A 10,855-nucleotide genomic window follows, 5' to 3' on the forward strand; every position below is an offset into this window, starting at 1 on the left:
GCACTGTGCACAGGGCTCCGTGCACCATTATACTGTGCTCTGAGCACCAATCCACCATGCACTCACTCTGCAGCAGCATCCCATGCACCAACCCAGCAAAACAACCTGACCCTCCGCGCTGCGCATGCGGTCTGTGCATCGCCTCCCTGCGCAGTATCACCTCCGTCCACACTGCGCATGCGCTCCGTGCATCGCCTCTGCGCACTGCATCTCCGCCCTTCGCGTGCAGCCCGCACTGAGCATGCGCAGTATGCGCTTTAAATACCTCACATTGCGCCTGCGCTCTGGGCACTGTCTCCTTCCGCACCGCGCGTGCGCCGCGCACCACCTGACTCACTGCGCATGCGCATTACGCACTACGCCCCTTTCCCACCCCCCGCCCCTCCCGCCGGCGCTCGGTCCCCGCCGTTCCGTGAGGCGCTTTGTGGCCGCCATGTTGCTGCGGGTGCTGTTTGCGCGCGCCCTCCGCCTGCTGCCCGGCGCTGCGCCGCGCCGCCCCGTTCCCATCCCCGTTCCTCCTCCCATCCCCTCAGCCGCCTCTCCTGCCTCGCTCTTCTCCCGGCTGCCTTTTGTCCGCTTCTTGTCCCTCCGGCGCCCGGCCGGCCTGGCGGCCATGGCGGTGCGGCGGGCCCGGGCCGGGCCGTGCATGGCTCTGGCTCTGGGGCTGGCGCTGCTGGAGCCGCCGCTGGAGGAGCAGCGCCGGGCAAGGGCCGCGTGTGGCCGCATCCAGGTGTGGGGCCTTGAGGGGGGGAGAGGGGCTTGGTGATGATCTTAGCGGCATTTTCCTGCCTGTTCTGTTCTGTTGTCCCTATGGTTACAGCCTGAATGTCAGCCCCTGGCTGGACCATGCCTGTCCCCGTGTGTGGAATCACTAAATGGCTGGGATGGAAGGGACCTCAGAACCCATCCGGTGCCAACCCCTGCTGTGGGCTGGTTAAAAAAAAAAAGGCATTTTGCTCTTTCCAATCACTCGGGTTTGCCTTCATTGTGCAGTCTTGAATAACTGAGTGCTTTCTCTTTATGCTTCTCTTTTGTTATTCCTTTCAGACTGTGTTTGTCGAGAAGAACAAGCCACAAAAAGATCCTCTGAGCTCTTTGCGCTGGCAGGGCTTCAAGCTGGAGGACTATCTGATCGGGCAGCCCCTCGGGAAGGGCTGCAATGCAGCTGTCTATGAAGCAGCGATTCCTTCATCCCTCCATCACCGGGGGAGCACGGAGAGCTCAGATCTGTCTGTGTCTGAAGAGGAGCCGTCTGACAAACACCAGCAGCAAGCTGCTTTCCCCCTGGCTATCAAAATGATGTGGAACATCTCGGTAAGGAGTCAGCTCTTAATCTTCTTGTGTGTTCCATCCCTGGAGGTGCCCAGGGTCAAGTTGGATGGGGTCCTGGGCAGCCTGATGTGGTAGGGGGGCACCCAGCCTGCACAATGTCTTGGAACTGGGTGATCTTTAAGGTCCTCTCCAGCCTAACCTATTCTATAAGGAGATGACGTTCAGTGCCAATTATTAGTGACTAATCACACAGCCAGTGATTAGCAGTCATTATTAAATGCAGAGGTTGGTGGCCCTGCATGTGGCAGGGGGGTTGGAGATTGATAATCCTTGAGGTCCCTTCCAACCCTGGGCATTCTGTGATTCTGTCTAGCTGACAGCACATTGCTGTTGCAGGCTGACTCTTCAAGTGAAGCCATTCTGCGCAACATGCACCGAGAGCTCGTTCCAGCCACACGGACTGCCTTAGCTGGGGAGTATGGAGCTGTCTTCCACCACAGGTTTGGTAACCATGGCAGTGGCAGCTGTTCTCTAAGTGTGATGTGCTAATTCTATCCAACTTGATCCATCGGTTTTCATTTTGCAGCACGTCAGTGCTGTAGAGAATGCAGCTGGAGGTTTCTGAGATGGTTGTTGGGAAGAAATGAGCACGAATCCTTGGCATTATTCCGTGTGTGTGAATGCCTTAGCTAAATGGCACTGCCTTTGGTAGTGCTGTATGCCTGAGATGCTATGTAGGAGCACGCTTCTGCCTATCCTAGTGACTTTTCTCTCTAGTGAGCATAGCAGCGGTGCTGTTCAAATAATAATTCAACAGTGTTTGCTTTGAGGAGCTGTTGGCATGCAGGAGATCCCTGCAGCTTGGCTGTATGCTTCCCTGCAGTGTCTTAGTCTTGAAGACTTGAAAGGACATGGGATGATCAGGGACCCACCTGCTTTGGGTCTGATGGGGCACCGTGCCTCGGTTTCCCCGTGTGTAAAGTGCATAAATTGCACTGCTTCTGACAGTGAAAAGGTTAACTCTGTTGGAAAAGCTGGGAGGAGCTGTTTCTGAGAAGTGATCTAAAAGTATAATTGTGCTTTATAATTACAGAATTAAACACTGATGTTCTGTAGTAGTTTGGTGCTGAATTGAAAGGGCAGCCCTGTGAAACCTGGCCTAATGCTGATCTGGTTCTAAAACAGGTGCAAGGGAAGGGAGGTGGAAGCTGTTGCAGTGCAGGTTGCTGCATGCACAGAAATGACATTGGTGAGAAGGCAGATGGAAAGCGGCTGTTAACTCTTCTTCACCTGAGCTGTGGGTAGGCAGGCAGCATTGAGGTGGCAGATTGCACGGAAACTTTTCAGGGATCTTGAGTTTAATTGTGCTCTTGTTCAAAAACTTGTCTTTTTTTCAACTGGAAACAGTGGAATTCACAGTCCAGACTGCCTGATTTACATTTCAAATATGTCTGTGCCAGTGCAGGTGGATAATGAATCTTTCTCAGTGTGTCCTTAGCCTGGGAATGCAACAGAGAAGCCAAAGAGCTATCTGACATTCAGAGAGGAGAGCTCTGTTTTGCAGATGCATATTCAGTAACCTGAATGCTTCCTGTCTATGCCAGTAAATAAGAGGTCTAAAGTGATCTGCTTAGTGTGAATCTGGCCTTTATTTTCAGTCTAACAGGGTAGGGTTATGGAAAATGAAAGGCTGCACGTCAAATATGAACGTTTCCACCAAATCTTCCTTTGCTGTGCAGGTAAAGCAGCAGCATTTCTGCTCATCTATCAGGCTGCAGAAAATCCAGTCACAAGGTGACAGCAGAACAAACGTGTTTGGAACCCTTTGGTGGAGGGGATGTGGCACAGTAATGAAAAATAATCCTGGAGGTGATAGGGATTGGTGTAACTTGTGATGTCTGTATTTTGCACAGAGAACCTGTCCTTGGGAGGAAGAGGTTGAGACCTCATCCAAACATAATCCAGGTGATCCGAGCTTTCACATCCTCTGTCCCGTTGCTGCCTGGAGCCCTCACAGACTATCCTGATGTTCTTCCAGTGAGCCTGAATCCCAGAGGGATTGGTCGCAGCCACACGCTCTTCTTAGTGATGAAAAAGTAGGTGGGGAGAAGCGTGCTGGGAGCTGGGACTTTGTGGGGCTGCCCAGCAGGGCTGTGTGTTCTGCTGCCGCATGGGTCCTGCTAGAGATTTGGCTTGGGTTGCTGCCAAAAGCCAGGGTATGTGCTTGGAAACATGGCTCCTGAGAGCTGTTGAGATTTTAGCTCTTCAGCAATAAAGACAAGCTGTCCACAGTAATAATTGCCACAAAGGAATGCAAAACTTGCCCCAAAAAGTGAATGTTGCCTCTAGGTGTAACATGCTGCTAGAGACAGAGGAGAAGATGAGATTTGGTGTCTCTGTCTGCCTCAGCTGGGTTTTGTTATTCAGTGGGTATGGCTGTGCCACTGATGTAAAACCACTTTCTGTTTCCCACTTTTCTGTTCTGTCTGCATCTGGAGGAGCCCTCTGTCCTCTTTGTAGCTCAAGAAAATGTTCTTTCGCTCAATTTGCACATCTCTGTTACACTCCTACAGTCTGTATCAGTGATGTGTCCCCTCTCTGATGGAAGGAATAAAACCTGTATGCGTGTAGAACCCTGTAACAAGGTGTACCTGGAGACCCTCACCGTGCTGGTGACTCAAATATGGAAAGATGTGGCAAAGTTCAGTAAGAATTTGTCACTTCTGAGTGCAGTGTAACCCCAGCCAGGCAGCACTGAGGTCGGATGGGAAGGGAAGAGCTCCTGGGATGCTAATTGAGGTATCTTCCATGTTCTCACTAGCTATCCGTGCACCCTGCGCCAGTACCTGAGGGACAACAGCCCGGATAGCCGTCTGTCCAGCATGATGATTTTGCAGTTGCTGGAAGGCGTGGACCATCTCGTTCGACACAGGATAGCGCACAGAGACCTGAAGTCTGACAACATCTTGGTGGAGTTCGATTCTGGTGTGTAGATCACTGGGTGTAAGTCTGTCTGTGGACGTAGAAGGTTGTGCTGGAGCCCGAGGGAGAGGTGCTGGGTGTTGCACAAGCAAAGAGGATGTTGGCTTGAAGGTATACAGAGCTGGCACAGCTGGAGGTGCCCTGGCATTAGGCTGTGCCATTCCTTGCTTGCCAAACAGCACAGGGCAGTTCTTACAGTGCTGCTGCACCCTGCCATGGCTGCATATCTGTTGAAAGACAAGGAACTGGCAGAGTATTAAAACCAAAAGCAGCATTTTGGTCACCAGCTTCTCCTGTTGGCCCTTCTAAGTGAGATTTTAATTACTTTTTTTCAGTGTGACTGGAAATCAAATGGGCAGAAAACAATAGAATGAAGCCAGCTCTTTGTAATTATAAGTCTTAGTGCAGCAGCTATGGCAGGCAGTGCTAATGTCATCTTTCTTGAAGGAAGAGCTCCTCTGGAGCTACACTAGGAATGATTTAAAGCATTGATTTTTCCCTTTCAGAGACTCTGGAGATGTAATGATTTTGCTTTGCAATGTTTGGCTTGTCTTCAGGACAGGAACTGTCAACTCATGCAAAATTTTTCCAGCCTTTTGCTATAGCTCGGTGTGTATCCTTACAGCTTTTGCTGTAGATAAAGATGAAAGTAGGGAAATGAAAAGATTGTTTCATCACTGAAGAGTTCCTAATCCGTGTGTCCTGGTTGTCAGGGTATCCATGCTGCCTGCTCCTGCTGTTGCCATGCTGCTGTCTCATGCAGCCAGGTGCTCCCAAGCTGAATGCTCACTGCTGTCCCTCTTGCTTGCAGCTGGCTGCCCCCGGCTGGTGATCACAGACTTTGGTTGCTGTTTGGCAGACGACAGCATTGGTCTGAGGCTGCCCTTCATCAGCATGGACATGGATCGTGGTGGCAATAGCTCTCTCATGCCACCTGAGGTAAATTCATCCTGCTGGTTGTGGGTTTGTGCTGCTTCTGGGGATAAAAGCTTCAGCACCAGCTGAGGTGCAATATGTGAGATCTTGGCAAAGTGTGGGATTGGGTCTGGAAAGAATGAATGGAATTTTCTTGGAATCCACACTAAATATTTGTCAAATGGGTACTTTGGCCACAAAATGAAAATCAATCGGTGTTTTGAGGCAGTGTTGACTTTTCCCACACAAAGTTTGTTCTGCAGCCTTTTTCTCAGGCTCAGTTCCAGATAGCTGTTAGAGGAGTTCCTGCAGCTGTCCTTGCAGTGGGGCAGCATGTAGCTTTTGAACGAAGTTCAAGGTGGTGGTGAGATGATGGATAGTTGCCTTTTGGTCCTTTGGTGATAGCACTGATAAAGCCTAAGGCAGTCTGGCTGCCTTCGTGTACCGGAGCACCCTGCCTTGTATTTCCTGCATGCAAGTGCAGTACTGGTTGTTATTCCATGTCTCCTGTCTGTCTTAAACCTCAGAGTGAAATGTCTCTTAGGACTCGGTGGGAATGCTGGTGGGAGGTAACAACTAAATCCTAGCTGTAGTGATCAAAATCTTCCACATGTTGTGGTGGGCTGAGAAGCAGCAAAAACCTGAGGTGTGCCTAACAGAACATATTCAGTTAGAACTCTTTGCTTTAACTTTTCCACCTCATTGAACTTGTCGTGCAGGTGACCACAGCATCAGCAGGTCCAGGCATGGTGATTGACTACAGCAAAGCTGATGCCTGGGCTGTTGGAGCAATTGCTTATGAAATCCTGGGCCTGCCCAATCCTTTCTACAGCTGTGGGGACTCGTTCCTGGAGAGCAGAAGTTACTGTGAGGAGGAGCTGCCAAGCCTGCCTGTTGGTGTGCCCTGTGAGGTGAAGCAGGTGATAAGGATGCTGCTGCAGAGGGATCCCAACAAGGTCAGAAACCTGCCTTGAAGTCATCCAGCTGCTCTTTGCGTTGTCTGTAGGTTGCCTTACCCTCTAGTGCTCCAGGTGCTCCTGTAATGCAGATGTAATTGCAATGTAGATAACAAACAAAGGTGAATGTGGGTCTTTCTGGGAGCACAGCACAGCGCTCACTGAACGTTTCAGTGACTTCAGATGTTTGTGTCCATGGTTGGTGTTCACATGTAGTTGCCTGGATTGAAAAGGACCACAATGATCATCTAGTTTCAACCCCCCCTGCTGTGTTGAATAATAATAACAGAAGGCTTTTTTGTCCTCAGAGAAGGTCTAGGGGACTTTTAGCGATGCAGATGGGACAGGATGTGATGTGAGCACAGCTAATTTTCCCTCTCACTTCTTTTGCAGAGATTGTCTGCTAGAGTTGCTGCTAACGTGCTCCACTTGAGCCTCTGGGGTGAAAGCATTCTGGCGTCCAAGGCCCTGAAGCCAGACCAGATGACTGCCTGGCTTCTCTGCCAGTCTGCAGCCACTTTGCTCATGGACGGACTGGTGGACAAAAGCAGGGTAGAAACCAAAATGAAGATGTGCTTTTTGGCCAACCTCGACTTCGAAGACCTCTGGACAGCAGTTTTCTTGTTGCTGGCCTGGAGAAACCAGTCTGGGTGAAGAGTCAGTCCTACCTGGGCAGGCCGTGACCGTGCAGTAGATAAATGGCACTTGCTGAAAGCACATAGGAATCTGTCTGTTCTGTCTGCCTGGAATCCTGTACTAACTTAGGGAAAATATCTGCAGGCCTGCGCCGAGAGGTTGAGTTCATCTGTAGCGAGTTTTAGTACACGCTGCTTTTCTCTTCCTGCTAGAGGACATGCCCTTGCCTCGTCATTACTCCTTCAGTCAGGCTTTGCAGAATGTGTCCTGGGGTGTGTGCTTGGTTGTGTTCAGTCAGGAGTTCAGAGCTGGCTTCGAAGTCACGCGCTGGGTGAAGCAAGTTCCTTGTGAGAAGAGGGTCTGTGGGGAAGGAGGTGCTGTCTAGGTGCTCTTACACACAAATATCACAGATTTAAACGATGCACAAAGAAAGCTGCGCTGGCAGAAGGACATACAAACTTCTTGACTGCTGTGCAGTGGCTGTCCTAATTCTGCCAAGGCCAAGTCAAACTGTCAGGGATAATACTGCATGTGGAATAGGGCTGAGGAGCAGTGCTAGCTTAGGGAGTGTCCTGTGATGCTAACCTGCTTTCTGAACCTGGTTTTGTGCTTAACAATGAAGTAACATCCTTTGCTTGGAGAGGATAGGAGACACCACTGTTGGAACGATAACAGCCATGTTAATGAAAACACCGTTTGATTTCATGTCTGTAATTGTGTTAAGGGGAGCTGGGGGAAAATGTTACTGCTGCTGGTTGCACAATAAATGGATGATGACGTTCTGAGCATTCTCTAAATCCAGTTCATCTCTGTTCACCGGATCCAGGTCTTTGGCTGCATAGTGCTGGGTCAGTGTTGGAGTCTCAAAGTCCTGTCTCTGAAATGTGTTCTTTTATTCCAACCAGAGGGAGTTCCCCAGCGAGAGCCCCCTCCTGTTTGAGGAACGGGCCCTGCCTTGTGATCATGCATATCCTCACTCCTCTGGCTGGCAACTGACGTGCAGGTTGTGGCTCAGGTGGCTGATATCCCAGCACACCATCACACAGCAATGCTGTCAGACCTGTCACTCTGAAGTGCTCTCTGGTTGAGCTGACAGTGCAGTGCTGCCTGTCAAGGAATGGCCCTGCTCGTTTTACAGCAACGGAGAGCTGTTTGCTATCCAAGGAAATCCCCAGGAAGCCAACTCCTGTACCCCTTGCTCCCCTGGAGCTCGTTGCAGTGTAAATGCTGTCAGTTTCCTGGAGGAGCCCTGCTTTGACCTCTCTTCCCTTTGATTTGCTGTTCAACCCATCAGCTTGTGCTGACTCAGAAGAACACAGCACAGCTCCCACTTGCTTACATGTCACTGCAGCTTGATACAGACGTATTTCACATGAAAACAAATTACATAGAGCAGGCTTTCAGTTGTGAATGTACTCCTTTTATTTTTTTTCTCCCCTGTGTCTCCTTATCTCTCCCAGATCCAGGTGTTAGAAGGGCAGTGAGCAGAACATTGCACTCAGCCTTGGCACTGCACAGGGGTTGCATCTCATTTGTTTGCACCTTGTGTGTCTGCAGTTCTGGTGAGGTCAGATGCTTTCTGTTCTGTCCCACTGCCTTTCCTTAGTGGGACGTTTTTATGATACTTCAGCACTTGGGGTGGCTTTGTTTGAGGCAGGTAAGAAATGGATGCCTTCTTCCTGCAGCTGATCAGCATGTGGAAGGGGAATGAGAAAGATGCGTGGGAACAGGAACCTGAGCACTCTGCCTTTTGCAGGGCATCCAGACGCACTTCGAACCCGGCAGGGTGACACAGGGAGCCACCTGGCTCTGCTCCCAGCTGCAGGAGCAGGGCAGGCTTTGGGGTCTTGCTGTGTGTGTGGCAGGATGAGTTGCCTGCTCAGGCCAGCCAGGCTCTCTGCTCGGTGGCTTTTTGCATCCGCTGCTGCTCCTTGCCGCCGTGCCTCGCGGTTCAACGTGCCTCCCAGTGCTGAGTGCGTGGCCCGGCCCGTGGGGCTCTGCTCCATGCTGAGGCTTCCTGTTCAGACCTCAGCAGAGGGACTGAACGCAGCTTTTGTCGGCGTTCCCATTGATGTGGGCACGTCCAACCGGCCCGGAGCCAGGTAGGAGGGCGGCTGCTGCTCGGCTCCTGCTGGCAGCACGGCTCTGCCTGCAGCTTCCCCTGCATGCGTTCTCCTACTCAGGTTTGGTCCTCAGCAGATCCGTGCTGAGTCAGTGATGGTGAGGAGGTACAACGCCAGCACTGGGGCAGCGCCTTTCGACTCCCTGCTGGTGGCTGATGTTGGAGATGTGAATGTCAACCTCTACAACCTGCCCGACAGCTGCCGCCGCATCTACGTGTCCTACCAGAAGATCGTGGCCTCTGGCTGCGTGCCTCTCACTCTGGGTAAGTGCCCTGTGGGAGCTTCTAATCCTGTCCTGATTCCATTTTCTCCTGATTTGGTCTGAGCATATAAACAAGTGCAGCATAAATACAGGGGGGAAAAAAACACTGGAAAACAAATGCAAGGAGTGCTGAGAGCAATATGCAACGTCCTCTTCCTCATTCTGTCACAGGTGGAGACCACACTGTTACATACCCCATCCTGCAGGCAGTGGCAGAAAAGTAAGTTTCCAACCCAGAGGTGTAGAACACAGCCCCGTCCTAACGTTGCTCAGCCCCTCCACTGATGGCAGTGATGGTGTAAGTTTTGGGATACCGGGTGTGGGTTGGGGACTGATGTGCCCACCTGATCCCACCAAGGCACGGACCTGTGGGGCTGGTGCATGTGGACGCTCACACTGACACCAGTGACGTGGCCCTGGGGGAGAAGATCTACCATGGGACCCCGTTCCGGCGCTGCGTGGATGAAGGGCTGCTGGACTGCAGCCGTGTGGTTCAGATTGGCATCCGTGGCTCCTCCTATGCCCCCGATCCGTACAAGTACTGCTGGGACCAGGTAACCTCTGGCAGCTGCTCTGACTTGAAGCTTATTTGGGAAATGCAGCCCGGTCTCCTTTCTGTAAATCCCCAGTGGGATCTGGGTTGCTGGTTGTGGGATGATGAACGCTGAGCTTGCGCTGCCGCAGGGATTCCGGGTGGTTCCAGCTGAGGAGTGCTGGATGAAGTCCCTGGTTCCACTGATGGGAGAGGTGAGGCAGCAGATGGGGGATGGCCCGGTGTACATCAGCTTTGACATCGACGGGCTGGACCCTGCCTATGCCCCGGGAACGGGGACACCAGAGATTGCTGGGCTCACACCTATGCAGGTGAGGGTCACAAAGCTCCCTTCCTAATAAGATAAGGATGTTTTTCTTCCCGTTTGAGGAATTCTGATCATTTATTGTACCCCAATCTGTTTTCTTCCCAGGCTTTGGAGATTATTCGTGGCTGCAAAGGACTCAATATAGTGGGATGTGACCTTGTGGAGGTGGCACCCATATATGATGTCTCTGGTGGGTTGATGGAAATCTGTGGGGCTGCAGGGCTGAAAGGACACTTGCACTGAAGTCTTCAGTTTTTGCTAGGTGCCACCTAGTGTTGAAAGGCCAAGGGCAGCCCTGGGCTCTAGGAACTGTCACAGGGTGGTAGGAGCTGGTAGAGGTGGCTGAGATCTGCAGGTGAAAACAGATGGGCACTCATACCACAACTTTTATTACTGTTCTTTTTTTAACTTTTATTTTTCTTGCATCTTTTTTTGTCTATTCCTAGGTAACACTGCCCTGCTAGGAGCCAATCTGCTCTTTGAAATGTTGTGTGTCCTTCCTGGAGTGAAAACCATGTGAGGGCAGCTGCTGTCTGGGCCCCAACCCTGCACAACAGTGACCCACCACCAGCAGATGCCATCGCAGACCTTGGATGAGGTTCCTGATGCCCTACTCTCCTCCAGGTGCAGTGAACATGTGCTTTGCAGTAAGGAATAAATGCTGTGTGCTGCTAGAAGAGGTAGTGAAGCCTAGCAGCTGGGGAGAGCTGGGTGTCCCTTGGGCCAACCTCTGGTGTTCAGGAAGGGTTTGGCTGCCCTCTGGATGTGTGAGTTGGTACAGACATGGGGTCGTTTGGCACATGGAAAAACACAAAAGCAATTTCATCACACATTAAAATAGTTTATTTT

General features: G+C 51.3%; 2 protein-coding genes across 2 annotated transcripts; both read left to right on the top strand.

Moving 5' to 3' along the window:
• Nucleotides 1-357: 357 nt before the first annotated feature.
• Nucleotides 358-7,546, top strand: PINK1 (PTEN induced kinase 1). The gene is made up of 8 exons (XM_048967764.1): nt 358-730; nt 1,048-1,314; nt 1,669-1,772; nt 3,186-3,368; nt 4,094-4,257; nt 5,066-5,193; nt 5,889-6,125; nt 6,519-7,546. Exons 1-8 carry the CDS (start codon nt 434-436, stop codon nt 6,777-6,779), a joined length of 1,641 nt encoding a protein of 546 aa, XP_048823721.1. The 5' UTR covers nt 358-433; the 3' UTR covers nt 6,780-7,546.
• A 529-nt stretch (nt 7,547-8,075) lies between these two features.
• Nucleotides 8,076-10,838, top strand: AGMAT (agmatinase). Its single transcript, XM_048967801.1, has 8 exons — nt 8,076-8,418; nt 8,518-8,863; nt 8,945-9,147; nt 9,318-9,366; nt 9,505-9,700; nt 9,831-10,010; nt 10,112-10,196; nt 10,453-10,838. Exons 1-8 carry the CDS (start codon nt 8,334-8,336, stop codon nt 10,524-10,526), a joined length of 1,218 nt encoding a protein of 405 aa, XP_048823758.1. The 5' UTR covers nt 8,076-8,333; the 3' UTR covers nt 10,527-10,838.
• Nucleotides 10,839-10,855: the final 17 nt, after the last annotated feature.

Source organism: Lagopus muta, chromosome 21 (genome assembly GCF_023343835.1).
Source record: "Lagopus muta isolate bLagMut1 chromosome 21, bLagMut1 primary, whole genome shotgun sequence".
NCBI classification, from domain to species: Eukaryota; Metazoa; Chordata; class Aves; order Galliformes; family Phasianidae; genus Lagopus; species Lagopus muta.

Bases quoted from the DNA above. Each gene is read 5' to 3' on its own strand.
- AGMAT (XM_048967801.1), top strand. From the start codon at position 8,334: ATGCTTTCTGTTCTGTCCCACTGCCTTTCCTTAGTGGGACGTTTTTAT. The intron at 9,148-9,317 runs GTAAGTGCCCTG...ATTCTGTCACAG, and splicing joins CTGCGTGCCTCTCACTCTGG to GTGGAGACCACACTGTTACA. The intron at 10,197-10,452 runs GTGGGTTGATGG...GTCTATTCCTAG, and splicing joins ACCCATATATGATGTCTCTG to GTAACACTGCCCTGCTAGGA.
- PINK1 (XM_048967764.1), top strand. From the start codon at position 434: ATGTTGCTGCGGGTGCTGTTTGCGCGCGCCCTCCGCCTGCTGCCCGGC. The intron at 4,258-5,065 runs GTGTGTAGATCA...TCTTGCTTGCAG, and splicing joins CTTGGTGGAGTTCGATTCTG to CTGGCTGCCCCCGGCTGGTG. The intron at 6,126-6,518 runs GTCAGAAACCTG...CTTCTTTTGCAG, and splicing joins TGCAGAGGGATCCCAACAAG to AGATTGTCTGCTAGAGTTGC.